The sequence below is a fragment of the Zootoca vivipara genome, chromosome 13, assembly GCF_965207765.1.
Source record: "Zootoca vivipara chromosome 13, rZooViv2.hap1.1, whole genome shotgun sequence".
NCBI lineage: Eukaryota > Metazoa > Chordata > Lepidosauria > Squamata > Lacertidae > Zootoca > Zootoca vivipara.
Window position 1 is genome coordinate 34,427,977 of NC_142596.1, and position 27,056 is coordinate 34,455,032.

The 27,056-nt window shown below is 44.2% G+C and overlaps 1 protein-coding gene across 2 annotated transcripts in view; it reads left to right on the plus strand.

Moving 5' to 3' along the window:
- Nucleotides 1-5,108: 5,108 nt before the first annotated feature.
- The window catches only part of PPL (periplakin), a 51,142-nt gene continuing 29,194 nt past the window's right edge, over nucleotides 5,109-27,056 (plus strand). For both annotated transcript variants that reach the window (XM_035130852.3, XM_035130854.3), the window contains exon 1: nucleotides 5,109-5,439. In XM_035130852.3, the coding sequence (XP_034986743.1) occupies nucleotides 5,378-5,439 (62 nt within the window). In that variant the 5' untranslated portion in view covers nucleotides 5,109-5,377. The remainder of the gene's footprint in view (nucleotides 5,440-27,056) is intronic.

Genomic DNA, 27,056 nt, shown 5'->3' on the forward strand with positions numbered 1-27,056 from the left:
GACCTGAGCGCAACAGTGCTCTACACACTTGTGATTCCTAGCAACTGGTATTCAGAGGCATGCTTCCTCCTGTGGGAGTAAGTTCCAAAGTTTATCTGTGCACTGCACGAAGAAGTACTTTATCTGTCCTGAACCTTCCAACATTCACCTTCGATGGATGTCCGTAAGTTCCAGTCTTGTGTGAGAGAGAGAAAAAAACTTTCCACTTTCTCCATGCAACTCACAGTTTTTTAAACTTCTATCATGCCACCTCCTACTTGCCTTTTCACTAAACTATAACATACCAAATGCTGGAGTTTAGAAGCAGAATGCTGGGAGTTAGCGGATGGAATTATAATGGGGAGAAGAGAAATATTGAATGGGTACTTCACAATGGAAGTAATACCTATGGCTGCTTAACGGGGGTCCTCTGTAAGACTAGGTTGAGGGTCTAAAATGGTGATGATGAATGATATCCAGGTGAGCAATCTTAGGGTGGGTACAGGTGCAGACATTACAGACTTACCCTTCATGAATTTGTCCACATGCTCCTTTTTCCTCTGCATCCATTGTGCTCCCAACACTGGTTTGGGAAGTGGTATGCACACTGCACATGGCATTAGCCATAGTTCATATCCATCCTTTATCTATCCTGTTATTTCTTATGTAATACTGGGTTTTGATGCACCCCTGCCAAACCACCTTCGATCTGAATTGAGAAATAGAACAACCTAGCTACATTTTAAGTTAGTAGTACAGGTGAAACTCGGAAAATTAGAATATCATCGAAAAGTGCATTTATTTCAGTAACACAACTTAAAAGGTGAAACCAATTTATGAGATAGATGCATGACATGCAAAGCAAGATATGTCAAGCCTTTATTTGTTGTAATTGTAATTATTTGTCAATTATAAATGGAATGTAATTAATTAATGAAATGTAATAGCAATATTTATTTTTGTATTATTGTAACTATTTGTTTTATTACTGTGGAATTTCCAAAACAAACCATTTGTAAAAAAATAATAAAGTTGCATTACTGAAATAAATGCACTTTTCAACGATATTCTAATTTTCCGAGTTTCACCTGTATGTGCACAGCTCTTGTAAAAGCTATCTAAGTTGGTGGCCATCACTACCCATCCGTAGGTCTTGTGGGAGCAAATTCCATAGTTTAATTTCTTTTGTCTATCCTGAATCTTCCAACATTCCATTTCATGGAATGTTCCCGAGTTCTAGTATGATGAGAGAGGAAGACACCCCCCCCCCCGCCCTCTTTCTTGGCACCATGCAAGTGATCCCCATTTTGCTTAATTCTGAGGAACAACGGTGAGGCTACTTTCCTGCTCTTGTTTCCCAGATCTATGTAGCCCTCTTCAGGGTGCCATTAGCTCACTTGGAGGGGGGCAGTTCTGTGCTGAGGTTCAACATTGGAACCCCCAATGATTTTTTTTCAAAAAATACCACCAGGCGAGCCAGTCATAGATCTCCCATGCTGCCATATCTGGTTGTCCTTCAGATATTTATTTTTGATGGACTTGAGGTGGCTATGTGTTCTACTTTAAAGCACTCATATAGTGGCCAATTCAGAAGTGCAGAGTTCCTTCATGATAGTCATTGCCATGGTTCCTTATGGCCACACACCCTTCTAAGATTAAACAACCTTCTAAAATTATACAGCCTTCTAAGATTGTACAGTAAGCTTATAATTATACAATAATAATAATTACAGAAGCATTGCAATGATCAATGCAGATTTCAGTGTTGCCCTTCAGCTACATCTACAGTTTACTGTGCACATACATGGGCAAATGATTTGGCGTTCTCCAATATCTTCTTTTGGACTGACTTCAGTTCTGTGAAACTGAACAACCTCCTCTTGAAACTGAAGCCAATTCTCAGTGGTTGACTCACCTCCTTTCAGGGTGAGGAGACTTCTCAGTGCCTAAAAAGCCCCCCCCCTTCAAGCCAATTGGGCAGTTCTGAGGCCCTGGAAACAGGGACCCCGTTGCAGAAACTGTAATCAGTAGTTGACCCTCTGCAGCCCTGGACCGCTACATCAATGCTTTAAAGAGAACAATTTGAACAGATATCAGAAGACAATCCTATGTTTGAAGGTGTCCTCTGTTTGAAAAGCTGTCTGGTCTAAGCTACGTTTAAAGATAACGAATCTTTAAACAGAGTGCTTGAAGTCACCCATCCACAGTTAGCATATGGACAGCAGACTAAATGGCAGTCTTCCTCATGGTGTGATGGGCTGGATTCTTTCTAAATTTGCATCCTTACATATCAATTAGCACACACACAAAGTTATACATATATACTTTGGGTGATGTGTTTCCTCTTCTTTTTTCTTTTTGACAATGTGTAAGTCTGTGTATTGCTTAGGTTGTTGTTGTTTAGTCGTTTAGTTGTGTCCGACTCTTCATGACCCCATGGACCAGAGCACGCCAGGCACTCCTGTCTTCCACTGCCTCCCGCAGTTTGGTCAAACTCATGTTGGTAGCTTCGAGAACACTGTCCAACCATCTGTCGTCCCCTTCTCCTAGTGCCCTCCATCTTTCCCAGCATCAGGGTCTTTTCCAGGGAGTCTTCTCTTCTCATGAGGTGGCCAAAGTATTGGAGCCTCAGCTTCAGGATCTGTCCTTCCAGTGAGCACTCAGGGCTGATTTCCTTCAGAATAGATAGGTTTGATCTTCTTGCAGATCATGGGACTCTCAAGAGTCTCCTCCAGCACCATAATTCAAAAGCATCAATTCTTCGGCGATGAGCCTTCTTTATCGTCCAGCTCTCACTTCCATACATCACTACTGGGAAAACCATAGCTTTAACTATACGGACCTTTGTCGGGAAGGTGATGTCTCTGCTTTTTAAGATGCTGTCTAGGTTTGTCATTGCTTTTCTCCCAAGAAGCAGGCGTCTTTTAATTTCATGACTGCTGTCACCATCTGCAGTGATCATGGAACCCAAGAAAGTAAAATCTCTCACTGCCTCCATTTCTTCTCCTTCTATTTGCCAGGAGGTGATGGGACCAGTGGCCATGATCTTAGCTTTGTTGAGGAATAGCTGCTGTTAAATGCACAATTTCTCGGGGCCAGCTGACTGCTACTGCAATTTGCCCTACTTGTATCAGTTCCAGATACAGGCTTTCCTCACTCTCTCTGCCTAACCCACCTCACAGGGTTGTTATGAGGATAAAGTGAGGGTGGGGAAGAGAACTATGCATTCTGCTTTGAGTTTCTTGGACGGAAGGCAGTAAATAAACGCAATGAGTCAATAAAATATTTGTTTCCTGAACAGCAGGTGCCCTTTTAAAAGGAGGTATTTGGACCCGGACAGGCTCAGAATCAAGGGTTCAGAAGTGGGCTTTTTCCACCCCAGCTACGGTTACACCGTGTGACCTCAGACACCCGAGCCCTCTGATTCTTGAGGTCCCAAACTGGGGGACGTTGGTCACAAGACCAAAGATGAGCTGGTGGGTGGGCTGTTAATTATTGCTCTATCGAGGTTGGAGTTACGCCTTGCTGAGAAAGAACACGCTCACCAAACCAGTTTATTCAAAGGTGTGCTTTCAAAGTCACACCTGCCCTGTCACTGATGAGTAGAGAGAGGGAGCAGAAATACTACCTAGGCCTAAACAGGGATGTTGCCTAGCAACCAAATGGGCCTTCTCCTGTAACTTCCTCCTGAGGCCTGGTGCAACCTGTATCCACCCCAACAGGAAAGGGCTAGATTGACCTCTACAGGGACAGGAAAAGGCTCTCAAAACAAGGGCTGTTCCCATCGCTTGGCCCAGCCTTCAAGGGCATTCTAGCCTGCCCCAGGCAAAGCCCAAATTGTGAGGTGCTGATACTACAGCCCGCCTTCACTGATCACCTGGCCACCCTTATTCCTGCTCAGGTTCACATATGGCTATCATTACTAAACGGGGAGAAATGTGTGCTCTGCACGTGGTCAGAGGCACTCTAGTTGCTCTTGTGTGCAGTGGCTTGAGTTTTGAGCTTTGACTGGGGCAAAGTTCCCAGCTCAGCACCAGATCTCACTGGATGGCCTTGGGCAAGCCGTTACCTCCTCGACCCAGCCAACCTAACAGGGTTGTTGTGAAGATAAGATCAAGTAATGCCTTGTACAGTACTCTACACTTGACAGAATGGTAGGGTATTTTGCCAACTAAGATTAATGTGATAAGAGGCATCCATTTAATGCATGGCTGAGTACAGGCATAAAAAAAGAAGAAAAAAGCTCTGGGGCTAAAATTAAGCCCTATCTAAGGTAACTAGATTCAAAAGCAGATATGGTTCCTTTATCTTTTAACAGTTGCCTAGCCAGGGAATGTTTGCCAGTGAAGCTTGTCATACAAAACTGAGAAGAGCTACAGCCATAGAAGCATAGAATTGGAAGGGACCCTGAGGATCATCTAGTCCAACCCCCTGCAATGCAGGAATAGGCAGGTGTCCCATACAGGGATTGAACCTGCAACTTTGGCATTATTAGCACCACACTCTAGTCTAACCAACTGAGCCATCCTGTTGCTGGAATTCCCTCCACGATACAGATAGGGTTGCCAGCTGATTAGGGGGGGGGGGAACCCAATCTGTTCTTTGTGGCTTGAAAGGCTGCTTGATCCACTGAAATCAACAGGAGAAGCTTTTCAAGGCATGAAGGAACTAAACATCATCACCAGCTAATGCCTATTGATCAAATTGTCTTTAAGGCGGTTTAAACACTGTCAGCCATTTTAAAAAAAAAACTAGCCTACTCCCCTCCCCTCCTGTTCCTCGGCCTTTAACAGCAGCCTTGGGTGCATGAATTTAACTGGTGAGGTTTCCCCCCAGCCACTTATTTTCCTGTTAGGTGAAAAAGCTTCACCTGGTGAATTTATACCTGCTGAGCTGCTGTTAAGGTCAAAGGAGAAAGGGCTGAATGGGAAGTATCTTGCAACCCTTGTACACTGCCAGTGACAGAAAGATGTGCTAGTCATAGGCAGTCATAGCAACAACTTCTCCCAGCAGAGGCTGACGAGGAAATAATGGCCTAGACTGGCTCCGCCTGGGCCCATGACATGTGTGTGGTAGGTAAGCACCACCTCCAGGGGGTGGAGGTAACTCCCAGTTCGCTTGGCCTGGGAGAGTTGCTGTTCCTTTGGCAGAAGTGCCAGAGAAGCAGGACTTGAGGTAGCTGCAGAGTTGCTCTTTCTCTCTCCCTCTCTCCGTTCAGCAACTTTTCTAAAACTGCAGGATCTAGCATCAAAAACAGACAGCAGCAGCCTTTCACCAGGGGGGACAACAAGAGCTGTGTGACAGAGCTTTGCCGGTTCATTCGTTTTAATTTTATTTTCTTTGGACTTCCACTGGAACGAGATTCCGTCGGCGCTTGCTGGACCCTGGGGTTAACATTATGCATTCCCTGTTCAAGAAAAGAAACAAAGGGAAGTACAGCCCGACAGTGCAGAAGAAAAGGTGAGCGTTGAACTCTGTTTACACATGCCGTTTGACATACGGATCCTGCTCCTGACTAGGCAGCTTGTGGGGAGGAACAAGCAGGTGCGAACTGTGCCTGTACAGTTTCAGATTTCCAGGGCAGTCCTGGAGTTGTTGCCTAGATTCTCCAGGGCTGTAGCTCAGTGGCAAAGCATCTGCTTTGCATGCAGAATGTCCCAGGTTCCATTCCTGGCATCTCCAGGTAGGGCTGGGAAACTCTCGCTGCCTGAAACTTGGAGAGCCACTGCCAGGAAGTGTAGACAATATTGAACTTGATGGACCAATAGAGACAGAAGGGCCATATCTTAGTGGTTACAGCATCTGCTTTGCATGTTGAAGGTCCCAGGTTCATCTCCAGAAAGGGCTTGGAAAGGCTCCCTACCAGAAATTCTGCAGAGCTGCTGCCGGTCAGTGTAGAGAACACTGAGCTATAGATGGACCAATGGTCTGATTAAGTATAAGGCAGATTCCTATGTTCCTAGCCGGACTTTCTACAGTACATACCTCTATTCTGTGATCCAGTGTCACAGGAGCATTATTTTGCTAACAGCTTTCTTGGCATATATCCACTTCATTTCTGTTTTAAAATGAAACATGTGCAGGATCGAGCCTGCCACTAAGCTGTGCCCAGCTTACCTTCACTACCGCCACCCCAAATCCGATATCTGGGTAGGTGGATTAACGAGTGGTGTGCAACAGGGACTTTGCACATGTTCTATACAAAATAAAAAAATTCCTTCCAGTAGCACCTTAGAGACCAACTAGGTTTGTCATTGGTATGAGCTTTCGTATGCATGCACACTTCTTCTCATACCAATGACAAACTTAGTTGGTCTCTAAGGTGCTCCTGGAAGGATTTTTTTTATTTTGTTTCGACTACGGCAGACCAACACGGCTACCTACCTGTAACATGTTCTATAGCATTTCTGTGTTGTATTACTCGTGTCACTGAGCCCTTGTACTGAAAGCAGGTTTGCTTTTGTTTTGTTTTCTTTGCTGTCTGTCTTCCTGTGTCTTGTGGCAGCAGCTTGAAAAGGCAGATATTTGGAAAGCTGCCTTTACCTGGCGCAGAGATCAGATGACAGAGAAAGCTTTCCGAGGTTAATTTCTGCATGTTTGGTGGTTGTTGAAGACGGCAAGTGAAAGAAGGTCCAGAAACTTGAATCATAGAGTTGGAAGGGACCCTGAGGACCATCTAGTCCAACCCCCTTCAATGCAGGAATATGTAGCTGTCCCTTACGGAAACTGAACCTGCAACCTTGGTGTTATCAGCACCCTGCTCCAACCAGCTGAGCTAACTTCTTGACATTCTACTCCTAAATATGAAGAGTTATGGTTACTAACGTGCGTGTGACAGGTACCCTGTGTATCCTCATTAGTACTTTCTCACGTATTATTTCTCATGTTCCGGGGCTGAGCCCCTGATACCGAAACAAGATATGCAGGGCTAAGCCCCGGGTTTGAGCAGCCTGATCCTGCGTGCATTTACCCAGGAGTCAATCCCACTGGGTGCAATGGGGTTTACCACGCAGAGAAGTATGCACACACAGACTGCAGCTTTAGTTTTCCTCTTCAGCATAGTTTGTTTGAGATGGTTGCCACATTCCTGAACTTAATCTCGCAGGGTGTGGCTTCATCACCCTTTCTTGTTTTCTCCTCCCTCTGCTCCTCTTCTCATCTTATGCTGGCATGCACCTGATGTTACTTTTCCAAAGCCAAATAACTTGTTTCGATGAGTCCTAATTAAAACAGCAGCAACTTGCATTGATTTAATAAGCAGGAATAGAACATAAGAAGCTGCCTTACACCAGGTCAAACCATTTTGTATATCAAGAGGGGGAAATGACCACAAAATCAAGCCCAGTACAGTATCGCCAACTCTGATTGGGATAGCCCAGGTGAAGTGCTCTTGCATCTTTAATAGCTTTATAGAAGATCTTATTGAGATTGGCTTGCAGCTGAAATAACTGCATACTCTATCCCTGCCTCCATTCTCCCCCAGTCCTCTGTCGCTTCTCTGTAGCGTTATAAAGCCTCATGCACATATACTGTATATGTTTTAATTTAAGGTGCACGAACCCCAGTATCTTATGTACCTGACCACCATAACTCTGGCAGTGTTTCTCTATATTTATTGCATTGAGTATTTTATTCTGTTTATTACATGTGCACACAGGGCATCCAACTGAGCACTTTGGGCATTTTACAAAATCTGATTCACAATGGAATAAAATCACAACAGGAGAGATCCCAGGAAAAAGCTGAAATGTGCATGAAACATAGCAATTTAAAACCAGTTTTCATGTTTTCATGCTGGGGAGGCTTATAAACAGATTTCCAAAGGAGGGATTATGAAAGTGCTTCCTTGTGCTTTATGAGGGTCTCTGTATAGTGCAGGAGAATGACGACTCAACGTGGACATATAAAGCTGCCTTATACAATATACATAGATTAACTTCTAATCACACAAGCATAGGTCTTCCCTGTCATCAACTACCTGACCCTTTTAACTGGAGATACCAGGGAATGAACCAGGGAACTACTTCTGCATATAAAGTATTTGCTCTGCCATTGAGCACAATCTTCCTGGCCTTGAGGTGCCACTAGAAGTATTGATAGGGTATGCCTCTGAGCATGTACAAAATGCCTTTCCTAAACACTACGTAGCCAGCATTATAATTTTATTTCTACCCTGCTCTTCTTCCAGATATAGCTCAGTCTGGCTAATTAGGACCAATGTGCAAAATTAGCTGCCAAGTAGCAGGCAGAAATCCATCAGGTGAAGCTTTCTACCATGACTTGCATAGCTTGCAGCAGCAGCAGCCCCTAATCAGACACAATGAGCAAAGCAACCATGTTTGTTACCATTTTCCCTTACCCAGTCTGTGATTGTGGGGAAATGTGTTTCAGGTCAGTGGGTAAAAACTTCCCAGCAGAGCGGAGGCCCAACAACTTAGCACTTCAGCCCTGTTTACACAACCCTCCTTTCTAATCTTCCACTCTGGAGGCAAGTTTCAAATTTCCATATAAGCAGGGGGGGAAAGTGTTCTTCCCTGGTCCTAACAAGCCCCTAGAGAAGCCGCAAGTCCGTTTGGCCTCATTCCTTGAAGCAGCCATGTGGAAACTTTCCGTATTAAACTTTGGACACGAGCTTGTGACATTTCTTGGAACTTTAAGGATCTCTCTCCCACCCCCAACAAATATTGTCTGGGGAATCCTGTTATGATGAGGCACGATGCATATTTTATGTGGGTGTTGCGTTCTTGTTCTGGAGGGCTTGTTTTGGAGAAGCTGTCAGAAGGAGGGTGGCAACTTGGAGTTATGATCCTTTCTGATGTGCTTTGTTTGCTATTTGGTCTCTTTCATTAACTGTGCCAACCACACCATTTAAAAAAAACATACCAAAAACACCCAACCAACCACCAACCAACCAACCAACCAAACCCTGAACAATCTGGAGGAGATTTAACCAAGGTGGGTTATTGCTGTGACTTTCACCAACCTCCAAACCATGTCAAGCTCTGCTATAGGGTGGCTATGTGGGTAGCTGTTATTAAATGCTGAAACACACACACACACACACAGCTGAGACAAGCTTAAAAGAAAGGGATGTGCAGAGGGCATGTGGGCAGGGGAGAGGGTGGTCCTAGAGTAGGTAGAATCATAGAGTTGGAAGAGACCACAAGGGCCATCCAGTCCAACCCCCTGCCAAGCAGGAATCACCATCAAAGCATTCCTGACAGATGGCTGTCAAGCCTCTGCTTAAAGGTATGAAGGGAAAAAATGAATTCAGTTCGCAAATAAAGGCAAAGCTAACTAATTTACATTTCCCAAAATCTGAAAATCTCTGGATTTTGCAGTGCAGTTCTCCAGCCAAGTAATGTGTACTTATACCCGAGTAAACTGCATAAAGATGCATGTATGAGCAGAAATGCATTCTATTAGAGTAGGCTGCTTTGCAAAAATTATGCAAAATTGCATATGAAACCGCATGTTAGGAGAAATTGACACTTAAATGGTGATGAACCTCCTTGAGGATGTTTTTGTAATCGCAAATGGTTGTCAAAGTGTGGAGAACTGAAGAGTGAGAAAATGAGATTTGAAATTCACAGATTTGCCCATCCCTGGCCTACAGCCAGTAATTTTGTGGAGAGGAGGAATTATTGTAGAACAGCCAAAACATAAATAGAGATAGCCCAACATGTTTAAACTTACTGAAATATGTTGCTTAGTGAGCGATTAGGTAAAACGTTGCCTGCATGCAGGATATAATTACATTGAACTAATTAACTAATTAATATTTAGAAAAAAATTAATATTTGTGGGTGGGTGGGTGGGCCTTACCAAAGGCTGAATTTTGCCACCTTTTTTCTGACCCTGCTCCTGTGCAGTTTGTACCAGCCAGACACTCAGAAATATAATTGGTAAAAAAAAAATTCCCCAAACACAGAGGTAAAGAAAAATTGTATCTGCTTAATTTCTCTGTGTTTGGCTACTGTTAAAAGCACAATATTTTTAAAAGGAAAACTCTATTGTTATCCAGTCATGAAGGATTTGCTCCACTGTTTTTGCATGCATAAATATGTCAGAATTGGAAAGGAACACAGCATTGCCCATCCAAAATACTGCTGGGGATGGAAAAGATACTTAAATCTCCGAGCAGAGACAGGCAAATTGCCATTCATATTGCTCAATGACTCATTGTAGCAAGAAGGGGAAATTGGAACAGATCCAAGTTCCGCCACGCAATCAGCATTTACAAATTAGATCTAGGGACTGGATGATCTTCCTAAGAATCTGAAAGCGACAACTGATGCAGGGGGGTATCCCATCACACAATGTGGCAGCTGCTCTGAATGGCTGGGAGCAAGGTGGTGAAACTCCCAGATAAATCTAAGTGGGGTCTAAATTGAGCTGGAGTGCCATTCTGCGAAGTGCTTAGCATGGTGGATAATCTACAAAGCAATGTATTGGAGGTGCTACTGAGAGGGTGCAAGTAGCACATTGAGAGATGTATGTAATGGCAATTGCCAATGCGTTTTACAGAAAAATACTGTAAAACTGTGCAGCAAATACTACTCTGTGATTGGACACAAACAAGTGGGTTTTTTTTGTGGGACGGGGAAACCCATCACGGTTACATGATGTACGCCGTCATTTTTTTGTAAAACAACTTGCAAGATCATGTCCATACCCAGCTTCTGTTGCAAAGTGACAAAATCAGTGTCACGGTGTGTGTTTTTGAGGTTATCTTGGAGAAAGAATGTGTGTTTCGTTTCAATGCTACAAGGAGGTTTTCAAACTGGGCCCCACTGCCCTTTAAAATGTCTTCACCGTCCAACAGCTATGATGCAGTGGTCAGAGAATATTGGAATTTTTGGCCAGGGAGATCAGAATTAAAAATCTCCACTTGGCAGAAGGGCTCAGTGGGAGAGCACCCTGAACTCAGTGGAGTTTATTATTGCATTACTGTTGTTCTGTTTTGTTGTTGTTGTTTCCATTCCCATTGGACAGATGATGATCTGAAGCTAAAACAACCTGCTTGTCTTAGCCTAGGGGTGAGGAATCCTTTTCAGCCTGAGGGGCTGCATTCCCTCAGGGCAAACTTCTGGAGGCCACATGCCAGTATGGGGCAGGGCCACCTTTCAAGTTGACCCCTGGAAACCTGCAAGAACATACTCCTTCAAAGCAGCATATAGTTAAACTATGGTTTTAAAAGAGAATTTGGCAGTTGCGTTGACTTCAAGTGCCTTCAAGTTGCAATGACTAGGTTCTGCTTCCTCTCTGAGTCTGTATGCCTCTGAAAACTGGTTGCTGGAGATCGCTGGTAGGGAGAGGGCTGTTGTGCTTAGGTCCTGCTTTTAGGCTTCCCAAAGGCATCTCATAGGCTACTGAGAGAACTGGATGCTGGACTAGATGGGCCTTGACCTGATCCAGCAGGGCGCCTCTTATGTCCCTGCCAGCCCCTACCCATATCGTAAGCTGCTTATACCAGATCCAACCACTGGCCCATCTAGACCAAAGGAATGAACAGAAGCCACAAAAGACCACCACTTTGCTAAAAAGAAGTGGTCTAGATCTGGTTATTATTGCTTGGATGGGTGACCACTCAGGACCCTTACATTCTGTGTTGGAAAGAAAGGCAAGACGAACTATAATTGTCTGTTCCAACAAGATGTTGCTGTCCAACATCTGCAGCAGAAGTCTTTCCCATCACTTGCTGACTGAGATTCTTCTGACATCAGGTATTGCTTTCCTTCTTAGCCATGGCTGTCCCTTAATGTGATGCAATGATGCCAGAAGAACCCTTGCATATCCCCATCACAGAAGTGCTGGTAGGTAGGCAGTTGCTGTTTTCGCCTCTGGCAGCTTGCATTTTTTAAGTTGCTGAAAGATTTCAGCTGAAGGATATTTGGGGGAGTAATTGCCAATTGTTTATCCAGCTCCTGTGTCCCTGATAAGGGTTTTTGCTGACAGGAAGCTCATTTTAACACACCCTATATTTTCTTCAAACGTAGGTTGCAAATAATCCCATTGCAAAGAAAGCTATAATTTAATTGGGCTAAACACACTGTATTTCTGAATGCAAGGAGAGTCGATTATCTCAACCGCCGCTTCTCATAGTGAAAAAATGAAGGGAAACCTGCCCAGGACTGTTGAGCAGCATGCCAGGCTCTGAATTCCTGGACTGTCACTGGCGGTTGAGCTTTGGGGCATGAAACACCAAGAAAATGTTCTATGCATCATGCCTCCATTAATGGCAGCTTCTCCCAGGACTGACTGCTCCAAAGGGTTGAAAATGGACACCCTGCCATTGGCATTATGGGCTCTACTGGCTTTGCGTGACACTCTAGTCCAGGCATCCCCAAACTGCGGCCCTCCAGATGTTTTGGCCTACAACTCCCATGATCCCTAGCTAACAGGACCAGTGGTCGGGGAAGATGGGAATTGTAGTCCAAAACATCTGGAGGGCCGAAGTTTGGGGATGCCTGCTTTAGTCCCTAGAAATGGTCTCTGGCGGAGGTTCCGGTTTCCGCCTGCAGGAATGGCGGACCTGTTTTCCATCTCTCTGACCTTCGTAAGGAATTTGGCGGTTGCTAGGGGAGTAAATGGCAACCCCCTACCCTCTCCGGGGGTTACGGAGAGGGGCCGCTGGCCCGCGATGCCCCCAGACCCACTCCGACTGTTTTTGGAGTGGGGGGAGCTTGGGCTGAGCACTTACGAGGGCCAGGACTCCCGGACGCTAATCTGCATGGCGGGGATTTCCATGGTTAAAGAAGATAATTAGGCTTAAATCTATGGACATACTTCAGAAGGAGGGGAAGAAGCGCTGTTTACTGCTGAGAAATTTATGCTGCTGAGGGAGAGGAGTCAAAGACTGTACTGCATCTGGAAGAAGGATTGATGGGGACGGAGCGATAAGGGAAGTGAGTTTTTATTTTTCTTTCTTCATATTGTTGCCTCGTACCTTCCCTGACGCGATGTCCTGGCTTGTTTGGAGTGAAAGAGAAGCAAAAGACTGTGTGAGTTGAACTTTATAACTGTTGTTACTGAGCATATTTTTTAAAGATGTGGAGTTGCCGATGAGAAAAGCCCCCCCCCTAGTCGGACGGAAGGAGTTCTGGACGCGTTCGGAGGATTTATGAGCTGTGACGCACTTTAAATTGGAGCAGCGACCTGAAGCTAAGTTCAGCTATAGGGCAAGGAGATCCATTAATTTACCAAGAGTTTATGGTTTGATGTTTGGGTCTCCTGCCTGGAAAAGCTGTAAATTCTATAATGATCGTAAATCTTCATGGCTATGAGAGAAAACGAAAGTGATTTGAGCTTTTTAAGATGGCGCTACTTCGAGCTGCTTCGACGCAACAGGGAGCTCCATTAAGAAGATTTATGGGGAGGCTGGACTGATTAACTGACACAGGAGAAAGAACATCTGTGAAACTTTGTTTGATATTTATCTCAGCAGCTGGGAAACAATCGGATGAAAGTGGAAAACATCTATGTGACTGTAAGGGGAAGATCTGGATTATTATGAACTTGGAGGACGATTTGAACTTTAGAAAAAAGACGGCAGTGGACAGTGGCGAGGAATTCCCAATTTCTTGAAGCATGGGAACCCAAATAAAAAATTCTTTAGATGATTTGGCATAACATTCGGTTTGATTGATATATATATGTGTATAATTTGAAATATTGAATGTGATATAATTGGTTTTAATTGGAAAATTAATAAAAAATATTTTTTTAAAAAAAATAGAAATGGTCTCTGGCAATGCTACCCCACTCAACCCAACAGGAGACTATATTCAGCTTTCCAGAAAGGCCAGCTCCATCGTCTCTTCCTTTCCTCAACTGTCACCTGGCAGCAGCCTTTCCATCAGTCTGCAGTAGAAACAGAGAAGGGAAGCAGAGTCACTCCACCAGCTCTGCTGAGAGACCAGTCACTATGGGCTCATCCTTCTCCTTGCACAGCTTTAAATTCCTGTTCGTCCTTTGTAACTAAGAACCAGTCTCAGGTGTTTGCTTTATTCCTCCTCCCTTCCCAGTCCCTTCCCCTTTTGTATCCTTTTGTAAGCCTGAGGGCTTGAGCCATCTTCATATTGATCTTTGTAAGCTGCCCTGGGAGCTACTTTCGGCTGAAGAGCAGAGTAAATATCAGAGTAAAATGAGCAGAGTAAATTTTTTAGCTTCAAACAGCTAAATAATAAGTGCATGGTGCAAAGGGAGGAAAGCAGTCTGCCTTCAGGATTGTGTGGTGTCCCATTTGGACTATAGGTGGTGCCCAGAACTGTGGTGCCCAGAACTGGACACAGTACTCCAGGTGAGGTCTGACCAGAGCTGAGTACAGTGTTACTATTATTTCTGGGCACCACAGTTCAAGAAGGATACTGACAAGCTGGAACGTGTCCAGAAGAGGGCAACCAAAATGGTCAAAGGCCTGGAAACGATGCCTTATGAGGAACGGCTTAGGGAGTTGGGTATGTTTAGCCTGGAGAAGAGAAGGTTAAGGGGTGATATGATAGCCATGTTCAAATATATAAAATGATGTCATATAGAGGAGGGAGAAAGGTTGTTTTCTGCTGCTCTAGAGAAGCGGGCATGGAGCAATGGATTCAAGCTACAAGAAAGAAGATTCCACCTAAACATTAGGAAGAACTTCCTGACAGTAAGAGCTGTTCGGCAGTGGAATTTGCTACCAAGGAGTGTGGTGGAGTCTCCTTCTTTGGAGGTCTTTAAGCAGAGGCTTGACAGGCATATGTCAAGAATGCTTTGATGGTGTTTCCTGCTCAGCAGGGGGTTGGACTGGATGACCCTTGTGGTCTCTTCCAACTCTATGATTCTATGATCTGTCCAGGCAAGCAAGAGGTGTTATCGCAGTTCAGGGACGCATTCATCCCAGGAAATGTGCTTGAGAAGCAGGACTGGTGAGAATGTGTGGCTTGAGAGAGAGGGTGTGGATTGGGAAGAGTTGGGAAGAGTTCTAAGGGCCAGACAGAGAGGTCTGGGGGGGCACAATCAGCCCCAATGGGCCTGAGGTTCCCCACTCCTTTTTCAAAGGTCACATGGGGCTATACTGTGAAGTACCAATACATCTTGCTATTGCCCTCTTCTTTGCTCCCAACTTAAACGATAAGCATGCATGCTGCTATCGGAAAACCAACCAGTTTTTGATAACTCACAAGGGTGTAGTCCAGGCTAGCAATTGAGCAAGGGCACTGACTGGCAGCTAGGCAAGGTCATGGAGACCGAGGAGGCATCAATTTCTTGCCTTGGCTGAAGGACATGATTCTGATTCTTTGCCAGTAGCAAGTCCACAGAAATGTGCCAGACCTAACGCAGTAAGACATTTTATACACTGCCCTTCAGCCAATTAGAGGGCTCTGCTTTGAGCCAGTCAGGGCTTAGAAATGTCTGAAGACATTAAGCAAGGGTTTTAAGTCAGTGGTAGAACATCTGCTTTGAAAGAAGAAGGCCCTAGGTTCAAACCCTGGCATCTCCAGGAGGGGCTGGGAGAGACCCTGTCTGAGATCCTGGAGAGCTGCTGCCAGTCAGTGTAAACAATACTGTGTTAGATGGATCAATGGTGTGACTTAGTATACGGCAGCTTCCTATGTTGCTGTTTCTAGGAAATAATGGAGAGGAGGCAGGAAGGCTCTTTTTAGCGTCTCCAGGAAGGTTCAATTGACTTACACTAATTTGACTAGTTGTCGTTGTTGGCATCCATCTGTCTTGAGTGACAATGGACTGTGCCTCTGGGGGGTGATGTCAAACTGCTGAGTTAGCAACACCAAAGTGACCTCCTTGGGGCACAAACCTGGGCAGTGTGTAGGGCTGGGCGATAACTGGTTTTTGATATTGCGATATATTAGCAGCTAAACATTGCAATATATCGATATATCATGATATTTTAAATAAGGAAGGAACTACACAGAGGCGAACAGGACAATGTCCTGACAACTGCTACTACTTAAAGGGTCTAAAACTGATAAATGATGATATTATCAATCACTTTGTGGTCACTTTCAGCAGCAGGCAAGCCAAAATGCATTCAAATGAGACAATTGGTTTTGGGCTTGGCTACCAAATGGTGCTATTCAGGACAATCCAAAGTATGCTGATAATTCAGAGTGAGTGCAAATAATCTGGGACTGTTAGCAGCCTGGTGGCAGCAGAATCAATAATTGGGGGGGGGGGCAGAAGCAGTGGCAGCCTGTGAGGCTTTGTCGATAAATTACCCAGCCCTAGTGAAATGGAGCTCCTGGGCTGCCCAGACAACAAGACCCCCTTCTTGGCCCCACTGATGTGGTCCAAAGAAAAGCAGAGCGATCCATTTGGTACCAGCTTGGCTGCAGGAGTTGCTGGAAGGAGAAATCTAAGTCACCACCCAACCGTCTTAGGGGCCCCTCTGGATTCATGTAGGGTTTACCCTACATGCATACAAAAGGTGGATGTGTACTATGCATGATTCTCCTGTGACATTGATCTTTGATCTTGTTTCCCCAGATACTGTTGGACTACAACTCCCATCATTCCCAGCCAGCTTAGCCAATGAGCAGGGATGGTGGGAATAGAAGTCCAACAACATCTGGGAAGCCCAACACTGTCCTATAACAAGGCATGGGAAATTTTGTTTAGAGGGCTCACAGGTCATATTTAGGCTTCAGAGAGTTAATGATAGCAATGCTCAGTTGCTTGCAGCTGTTGTGGTGGCATCCAGGCCTTGGATATGGCAAGGAAACCCAAGATCATAATTCTACCTAGCTGCGTGGCTCACTGGCCAGCCTTGAGTAAGTCACTTTCTCTCATCTACCCTCACAAGAGCCTCGTGGGGGTAGGTTATAATGTTGCTTTAAGCTCCTTGGAGCTCAAATGCAGCATAAAAATTATTCCAAACCTTTTGGCTGTTTATGGCAGATATTGGCTTCTTTGCTTATATAGCATACACAATGAATCTTGTGTCCCTGACAGATTTCTCATGGCACAAGCCACAGTAAATCTGTTAGCCTGGCTTCTCCTTTCTGAGATTTGGCCACCTTGAAGATGATCTTCTCAACCACAAGAGGCAAGACGCTTCATTTCTTTTAATGAAGACTCAGCTTCTAGAGAAAATTATGCTGTACAATGAAAATGGCTATTTAGCTGATCGCACAAATTCCCTGTTGGCCACAGAGTCCTGTTCACATGGCATTGTGGAACAGCCATTCTTATTGTTTATAATTTATTTATTGCATTTGTATCCTACCTTTTCTCTGAGGAGCTTAAGGCAGTGTACATGGTTCTCCCTCCACCTCATTTAATCCCCACAACAACCTTGTAAGGTAGGCCAGGCTGAGAGGCAGTGACCTTCATGGCCAGGTGGGGATTTGAACTCCGGTCTCCCAGGTCTCAGTGCAGCACACTGACACTCTTGATTGACTCTTTATTGTATTTCTTTGCCCGAGGTAGAGGGTGAAATGTTCATCAGTTCATTTAGTGCTTTGAAAACAACCCTAGTAATTAATACTCAGTGCACAGGTGAAATGTGAGCTGTTATTCCAACTGCAGTTTTGAGTGAAAATTTCAAAACAAGCATGATGGTGATGTGGTTGGTGGTGATGACAGGAAGGAATTTCAGTGAAAGTCTGGGGAGAGCTGAACACCTGTAGCTGGGGATCAGTGTCTAATCTTAAAGGTGTATAGGCCAAGACCCTGCCTCTGCATCCCCTCTCTCAGAAATGCCTTAAAAGGAAGAGAAGGCAACAAATTCAGGGGGCCTCCAGACTTACATTATTTTGCATGAGGAAATTCAAGCATCTCCCATAACTTTAGGTTTGTATAATTACAGTAGGTTTAAACATTCCGTTGTCCTAGAAAGTCTTTAAAAAAAGACTTTCTACAGTTAGGAAAATGAAGGGGAAATGTATTGAAAAGTGTGGGATGAACAAGTTATTGTTTCAGAATACCTTCCCCTTGCAGTATTATTGCAGGTTTTGGCTGCTGTTGATTCAAATTAATTTATTGTCTAGTAATGCATTGTTGTTGTTGTTGTTGTTGTTGTTTAGTTGTGTCCGACTCTTCGTGACCCCATGGACCATAGCACGCCAGGCACTCCTGTCTTGCACTGCCTCCCGCAGTTTGGTCAAACTCATGTTCGTAGCTTCGAGAACACTGTCCAACCATCTCGTCCTCTGTCGTCCCCTTCTCCTAGTGCCCTCAATCTTTCCCAACATCAGGGTCTTTTCCAGGGAGTCTTTTCTTCTCATGAGGTGGCCAAAGTATTGGAGCCTCAGCTTCACGATCTGTCCTTCCAGTGATCACTTAGGTTTGATCTTCTTGCAGTCCATGGGACTCTCAAGAGTCTCCTCCAGCACCATAATTCAAAAGCATCAATTCTTTGGCGATCAGCCTTCTTTATGGTCCATCTCTCACTTCCATACATCACTACTTGGAAAACCATAGCTTTAACTATACGGACCTTTGTCGGCAAGGTGATGTCTCTGCTTTTTAAAATGCTGTCTAGGTTTGTCATTGCTTTTCTCCCAAGAAGCAGTAATGCATATAATGAGTTAAACTACTTGTACTGAGCTAGATGTAGGCATGTGAGAAGGTAGCGATCGCCATTCTGACTAGTTTTCACCAGAATCAGTGCTGATTCTGTTCTGCTGCACTTCAGTTTCTGCCAAGTAGTATGTTATTTGTCTCACTCCCTGCTATTTAATGTAAGTTATGTTACTTACATAACTTGTAATGGAAATGTCAAACCAATATATTAAAAAAGTCATTAATTACAATACTTGTCATTTGCTGACTGAAACAAGCAACTACAAAGTGAACAGATACCGATTGCTTTCGCTTGACTAGTTTCTGTTCCTGACCACAGTGAACAAAAGAACCGTAGCAATTTCTGCTTCCTTTCCCATTTTTGACGGAATTCTCTGTAACCCATCCTGGGACTGCATGGTGAAGAGTAGACTCAAAGAACATAAGAGGAGCTTGCTGGATCAGGCCAATGGCTCACCTGGTCCACTGTTCTCACAGTGGCCAACCAGATTCCTGTGGGAAACCCGCAAGCAGGATTTGATCACAAAAACACTTTTCCTCAAAGGCTCTCTTAGCTAGGGCTTGGTTGCTGATGGCCAACTTGGAACTTAGTATTACATGCCCCCCAATTTTATTATAAAATAAAATTTCATTAGCCAATATGACAAGACCTATCGTCATAGGGGATCTACTGTAGCTGCCAGAAAAGATGGTGGCTTGTGTGCTTTTTTAAATATGACACTGCAGGACACTGTTGATTTTTCCTCTGACTAGCCTTGCTTTTTAAGTCTTTAACACTTTCCCTTCCTATGGTTTCCAGCAACTGGTATTCAGAAGTATTTCTGCTTCTGAACCTGGTGGTATAGTCGTCATGACTAGTAGCCACTGATAGCCCTCTCCGCCATTAACTTGTCCAATTCTGTTTCAAAGCCATCCAATTGGTGCCCATCACTGCCTCCTGTGGCAGTGAGTCCCATAGATTAACCAAGAGCTGCGTGAAATATCAATGCAGATAAATGAGTTAAGTGAGAAGTGTGGGGCCATTGGGTTTTTCTGCCTCAATATTTCTGTTTCTCTGTGTGGGTGAGGAATGGAGGTGAATAATGAGATCAGAGAAGAGGGACCTGTGTTTGTTGATCTGGCCCTGAAGGCAAAGGGCAAGTGGGCAGGAGAACCAGGGCTGACAATCTCTCCCTGGGTTGCACACATCCCCCTTTCCCAGGCCAACTGTAGGAAGCTTATGCCTTGTTCGGACCACTTCAAGCAGTCAGCAACAATGGGGAAATGGGGAGACCTTAACTTAATATTGGAAAAACGAGAAACAGAGAGAAAAAGTAGCTGGTTTGCTTTTGGCTTTCCAGTTGCTAAGAATCCTTTTGCTTAGCACTTTGCAACTTGATGCTCAGGTGTTCAGGTTTCCTGTTTTGGTTTGTGTGTGTGTGTGTGTGTTTTGGCAGGCAAGTGCCTGCAGCCTGAAGGTTTGCTATGCTTGGAATGTGCCTTGAGTTGACACCCCCTCAATTCCACTTTGTTCTTCTGATGCCATTCCTACCTGGTCCTAGGTGCTAAGACATACCTGCAAGGACTTTTGCATTTTTCTCACCCACTTTCTTCTTTCATCAAGGAGCAGGCAGGGTGTCACCAAGAGCTGCAGTACTGAAATGGGGGTTTCTTTAAAACTCTCATGGTATAAAATTCTGGCAACTGTCTCTACAGCTGTTTGTTGTTAGTGAATCAAGCACTCAATGGGAAATCCATTTTCTCCTGTTTCTCTGGAGCTAATCTTGACATGTGCTTGCTGACATCTGAAGATGCTGATAAGCTGGGCCTTTCCCCACAAAGGCTTTCCGTTGTCATGTTTTTGTTCATAAATGGGATGGAGATATCGAGAAGCAGTCAATTATTAACCAGACAGTCTTTGTGAATGCTTATCTACCTGGACTAGGTAGGTTGACTGACATTGCAAAACCCTATGTGTGTCTACTCAGAGTCAGAAGTCAGCCCCATTGAATTCAGTAGGGCTTACTCACACAAGATTGCAGGCAAACTGGTGTCAACAGAATAAGACAAAAATTCTTGGATATGAAGCTTGAAAACAGAATGGAAGTGCGATCGATGTTATTGTACAGGTATCTCCCCACCTGCGGGTGAGTAGCATGCACACTCCTCCTGATGTGCACAATGTTTTCGGCACCAAAAGGGGGTGGGGCAGGGACGGAATGGGGTGGGGTGGGTTCCAGTGCAGCAGCTGAGAACAGAAACCCCACATAAGTGGGGATTCCCCTGAATTTCATTCATTGTTCTGCACATTGTATGTGTGAGAGAGAGAGGAGGAGGAGGGAGGGAGGGGGAGAAGATGGCCATGCTAAGTTCAGAAGGCCAAGATCTCCCACAGAGCAAACAAGTGAAGGGATTCTGCGGAGCTTTCTTGATGTCTTGATGAATGAAATCCACAACGAGCGGAAATTGTCCAACTGTTTCTTCTGTTCAGCTACACTACTTTGTGTCAGCTGAGGACTGCAGATGAAATTGTCCATAGAGTTGCAAGTATAATTGAGCAAATCTGTCATTTGGGGTTTCTCTCGGTTTCTTGTTTTTCCAACCTTAAGTTCAGATCGCCACATTTCCACAGCATGTTTGCGTTTTTTTTTAAATTCCCCATGAAAATTCATCTGAACTGAGCTGAAGATTGGAAGAACAAAAAACAGAGAGAAACCAACATTGACAGATTTGTCTGCCCCTGGGTGCACCTGAGGGGAACCTGGGCAGGCAGTCACAATTTTTAAGGGTGCAAGAAAAGAGAGAGAGAGAGAGAGAGAGTATATACTGTGTGTGTGTGTGTGTGTGTGTGTGTGTGTGTGTGTGTGTGTGTATGGCACCAATTAAAGAAAAAGGGGGTGTCTACTGCAATGAGAATGTGTGCTTTTAACATCACATGCTCTCATTTTTTATATATGCATATCTTGCTAGAGTCACTAACCCACAGCCTTAATGTTCCATGTTTGTAAAATAGATACTTTTTAGGGTTGTCAAATCTTCACTAAACTTCAGTGAGGTATACACAAAACAAAAGAGCAAAGATGGCAAAGTCTTTTGCAAAGTGCTTGTACATGAGACCTCCGGGTATAGGGTGGTATAAAAATTCAATTAATAATAATAATAATAATAATAATAATAATAATAATAATAATAGTGCTGGTAAGCAGTTTCTAGTGCAGAAGGGTGAGTAATTTGTCTCAAAGAGCCTCCAGGATTCTTTGGCAAAAGAACCTGCTTGCTGCTCCACCCATGCCCTGGCACAACAGAGGGAGGCCCAGGGTGTCCTTCCAGTAAATAAACAGGTCATTTGACCCCATCCAAGAATGGCTAAGCCACAGTGTTTAATGAAAAAGAAAACCAATCTCGGCCAAATGGATACTAGTACCATCTGTTCTCTTGAATGGCTCCACACTACATCTGCCTTCCATTAGTAGTTCATGTTGATGTCCTTACTCAGAGTTTAATGTGGGCTCGCATTCACCAGTGCCTCTGACCAAGTGCAGAGAGAGAGAGTGTGTGTGCTCACCCTTTACATATATATCCTGCCTTTCCTCCCAGAAGCTCATGGCAGTGTAGTGGTTATAGTGCCAGACTAGGACTGTTTTACAGTCAAAAACATTCTAAAAGCAATTACAATTAAAAACACACTTCCATCCAGTGATCTTGAGGTTGCCAGGAGCAGTATTCTTCAGCCACCAAATGCCTCGGTCAACTGGAATGTTTTCATATTCCTCTTGAAAGTTAATAAAGGTGGAGACAGGCACACCACACCAAGGAGGGTGTTCCACAACCAGGGAACCACCATTGAAAAGGCCCTGTTTTTATTATTATGATTTGTTGATTTTTCTTTTCCCCCCTCTGATTTTAATCTCAATAAAGAATTTTAAAAAATCCCCAAATGTAGGGGAGTTCTTCCAGCTCCTTAGAAATAAAATCCACTAATACCATAGGCTTAAATGTCAAGTAGAAGTGGGGTGAACAATAAGATTGTGGTAGTCATTTTCTGGTTGTTAGCATGAATGGCTGCATATTTTTAATGGGTGTGATAACAAGTTAGGTTCAGGAAATAGGAATAACCAGGAACAATAATGCCCTATTTGTAATGAGGTAAGATATTTTTTTAAAAAAACCCTCATATTTTACATCTACAATATCATTCCATAGTGGATGAGGTCCTGGGTGTTTCCCCACTGCAACTTTGAACTACTATTATCAAACCGGTTTAACTTTCATCATAGCCAAGTAATTGCAGGAACAATAATTATGTGCAGAGTCTAAGGCTCTCACACCCGCAACAAAAGCTGCAATCTCCAGAGTTCTTGCAGAGTATGGTGTGGTAATGGTGGAAATTCAGCTTTGCTTCCATTTAAATTAGAAACTAACTAATTTGCACTTCTTGAACCATTATGCAAAACACAGTGCTATTTTGAAATTCACACACCTCTGAATTTTGTAATGCAGTCCTCCAAGCAAGAACGTATCCAAAATGCACATATTAGGGAAGAATGTCCATAAAAGTGTATGCATTCATGAAAGGAACATGGAAAAATGCATTATATTAGGGAAAGCTGCTTGCAAAAATGTTTTATTATGAATGCATAGAATTCATAGAATTCTTTACAAAAATGTAAAGAACTGTAAATGTAAAGAAATGTAGAGAACTGAATTTAAGATTGGAAAAATGAGAAACTGAGAGAAACAGAAAAAGCATGCCAGCTTAAAAAGGAAAAGAAAAAAGTATCTCCCTAGCAAATGTAAGAATAACAATAAAAATAAAAATAAAAGCTACATTGGTTGTGGTGCAGAGTTGATTTTAAGGCACCTTCCCCCCACAGCACGACAGCATTCATGCATGGAATAAATCACGTGAGAGAATCGGTGCCAAACTTGCTTTGGTGCGATGGATGGTGATGTGATGGGAAACCGGAAGGGGAATGGAGTACTCTGAAAAAACATGCATGGCTGACTGGAGCCCTGGACAAGAGCATGTCATGTCACACTGCAACATTTAGCTGCAAGACCCACTTGTGTAAATCAGTTTGGCACGTGCAGCTTCTCAGCGGAGCTGCCATGAAGCGTTTTGTTTCTCCAGCCTTCTGCTGACCAGCGTCCAGTGGTATCATTTTGCCTGCCTGGCAGGGTCTGAAAAGCAAACTGAATGGTTATTGTCCCTTCCACAATACTGTTCATTTTCTGTTGGTATATGAAGCCTGGCAGGAATGGCGGGCCTTAGTTGGTCGAGCAGAGCTACAGTGACAGACACCAAGCTTGAAGTTTAATACAATCGGAATGAATGTGAAGCCTGCGGTAGGCCAAAACTAACCAGAAAAAGTGCATTTGCCCCCACTTGTAAGCTTGTGTGAATTGATTTCTTGTGACCCAATGTAGTAGCATTTTTCCTGAGTCTGTAACACCTTATAGTACTGGATGAGTTTCTGGTGCTGATGATAATACTCAGGGCCCCTCCAGAAGGGCTTTTTACTATGTATTCATGATGATTTGCGCTCATGATGTTATTGGGGTAGTTATATGTGCTTCTGCTTTCAAATGCTGTTTACCCCTGCAAAAGTTTTAGGGCAGACACACTGCTTTGTTTTCAGTCAGTGCCTGTCCCAGTAACTCCCTGCTGAAATCCTGTAGCTTCTTGCACCGAAAATGTTCTTGTTTATTTTCTTGCACTATAGTGCAAGTGTTTCCTTCCAGTAACACTGGGGAGGCATCACAGATCAATGAATCAAGCAGGATGATGAATGGACAGCTCAGAATAAATCCACTGCTAATGTACTATTTTTGCATCAATAACATGTTGCAGAATGCACCTGCAAAAACGAAATAAAAAATGCCAAACAAACTAATCTGGAAAGGCCCTTATCCTATCTTTCTATATATGGGGTGGGTGGGTTTCAAAGCAATTCAAACATTCATAATCTTGATGACTTTATTATTACGGTAGCCACATTTCTCAGATGTGGGTCTGAGAGACAATAGCTTGCCTAGAGCTACCTTGTGAGTTTGTGGCCAAGGTGAGAATTGAACTGGGATTTTCCCAGTTCTTAGGTTCAGCTCATGCGATTCACAAAATGTGTTCGTTGTGATGGCTCTGTTGTGAGCGCAAGATCAGTTGATCGTAGCACATGATAGTTTTCTGCAGTAGCCAATTACTAGTAGCAAACCCATCCTTTGAGTGCAAAACCTTATACCGTCATACCTTGGTTCTCAAACAGAATGCATTCTGGGAGTCCGTTCAACTCCCGGAACCATTCAAAAACCAAGACGCGGCTTCCGATTGGCTGCAGGAGCATCCTGCAGCCAATCGGAAGCCGCGGAAGCCACGCTGGACGTTCGGCTTCCGAAAAGCATTTGAAAACCAGAACATTCACTTCTGGGTTTTGATCATTTGGGAGACGACTTGTTTGGGAGCCAACGTGTTTGGGGTCCAAGGTATGACTGTGTACCTCAAATATCACCATCCATGCACAATTGGGTGGCAGTAAAAAGAGCCCTCAAACAGGGAGGTGGGAAGACCAAAACAACCACCCCCCGGTCCCCACTTTCACAGGGGGAGAATATTTGGGAAATAGTGGTGGTGCTGATTTTGACCATGCCTTGACAATTGGAGGACAATGAATGCTGATGAATTTTCGTGGGGTCATTTTCACCCTAATTTTGCAAACTGAAGTGGAAACGTGGGGAACTGAATGGAAGAAGGTTGGGAGAAAATGAGAGAAATCGAAATTGACGAATTTACCCATTCCTATCATATGCAAGCAAAGGCTGCATTCTGTTTCTTAAGGAATCATTTAGGAAAATGGGGGAGGGAGGGGGTTGGTTGTGGTTGTGTGCTTCAGTTTTTACAAGCCTAGGAATGCTGCTGGCATAGTTCTTCCAGTGCACAAGCCTCTCATTAGACATTGCTCCTTGTTCAGGATCTCTGGTTGTTCCTGTCCGGATGCTGCGCTGCTCTCTTGTTTCCTGTCCAAAACTGTCAGTCAGAGCAGCCGTGAGTCACCCTTCAAGAGGATGCTTGGCTATGAGAGAGAACAAGCTTGGCAAGTCAAGAGGCAATTGCTTAGTAGGAACAGTGCTGTATAAGCAGGAGGGAGGTTTCACCAAAGGGTTCTGTCAAGTGCCAGGCTTTCATCACTCCAGCACAGTGATTCCCAAACTATCTGCCACGAGGGAACAGCTATTATGTTATGAGAAATAAATGAAATAACCAAAGATTTCCATGAGTCCAAATCACTCATTCACTGTCTGCAGAGGTGGTTGCCTGTTATGTCCCTGTATGCTCTTATCAGGGAGTCATGCAGAGGGCTAGTCCCGCTTTTGCATATTTTAACCCTTTGCAATGTCAGCAGGGATACTACTTCTAATTTGGATTTGGGGGTGGCTGGGTAGGCAGGCAGGAATGAATGCGCCTCAAGTTTCAGAACTATAAGAAACAGTACTCTAATCCAGAAGACTTTGCAAACAAGGGTGACTTAGTTTTCAGAAGAATCCCACTGAGTTCTATGGGGGAAGCCTCAATGGACTGAAATTTGAGACAAGTGAGAGAGGGAAGAGCTTCTGCTTCCTGAAGGAGGCAAATTAGGGATGATAGGTGGCTTAGCCTCGCCTCTGTCTAACCCTGTTAGGATCTCTGATCTGTAGTAACTCCCATGCTGATTTACTGACCATCTCAGAGTATGGTTCATGGGGTTCAAAAGGTCATTGGCTCTGCTCCATTTTGGTTCTGTCTTCACACGAACCACTGTTTTGAACTTTCCTCTACTTGGTGGACCCAAAAAGGTAGTTTCTGTAAGCCTGAAGTTTGGCCAGATCAGCTCTACATATAATCATCACAATAAATAAGAATTGATGATAAACTGCTGGAGAATCACAGTGCCTGCTGTGGCTGCAGAGACTTGTAACTTGTAACTGCTGCCTCCCATGTTGTTTTTGCTGTGTTTGCAGCACCAAAGTGACCTCTCCGGGGCTCAGGTCTGGGCAGTCTGTATGGAAGTCCTGCACTGCCCATATAACAAGACCCTCCTCTCAGCCTTGCTGATGTGGTCCAAAGGAAAACAGAGCAATACGTTTGGCACCAGCTTGGCAGCAGGAGTTGCCAGAAGGAAGTGTACACTCATAAATAAGGACATATATAGCCTGTGAGAGCCTCTGGCAGTCAGTTTAGGCAGTACAGAGCTAGATGGGCTAGTGGTCTAACTCCATAGGCGCCAACTCCTAGCGGCTGAGGTTCCCTTCGGCCCCCCAATAAAATATTTGAATGGTTCAGGCCCTCTCCAAAGTTGATGGGCATTGCCGTTCAAATGGTGTGCATGCATTGTGTCATGTGATTGATTATATGTGGGGTGGGGCTTACCAGCCCCCCCCCATATTTCTAGTTGGCACCCCTATAAAGGCTGCTTCCTGAAGGCAACAGCAGTTGGCTCTGTGGCTTGACACCATCTTGGATTTGCCTCAACAGTTTGCTATTTTGCCCCAACTCTGCCAAACCGGAGCCAGTATCACTTCGCGCAAAAGGGGGATGTTCCGAC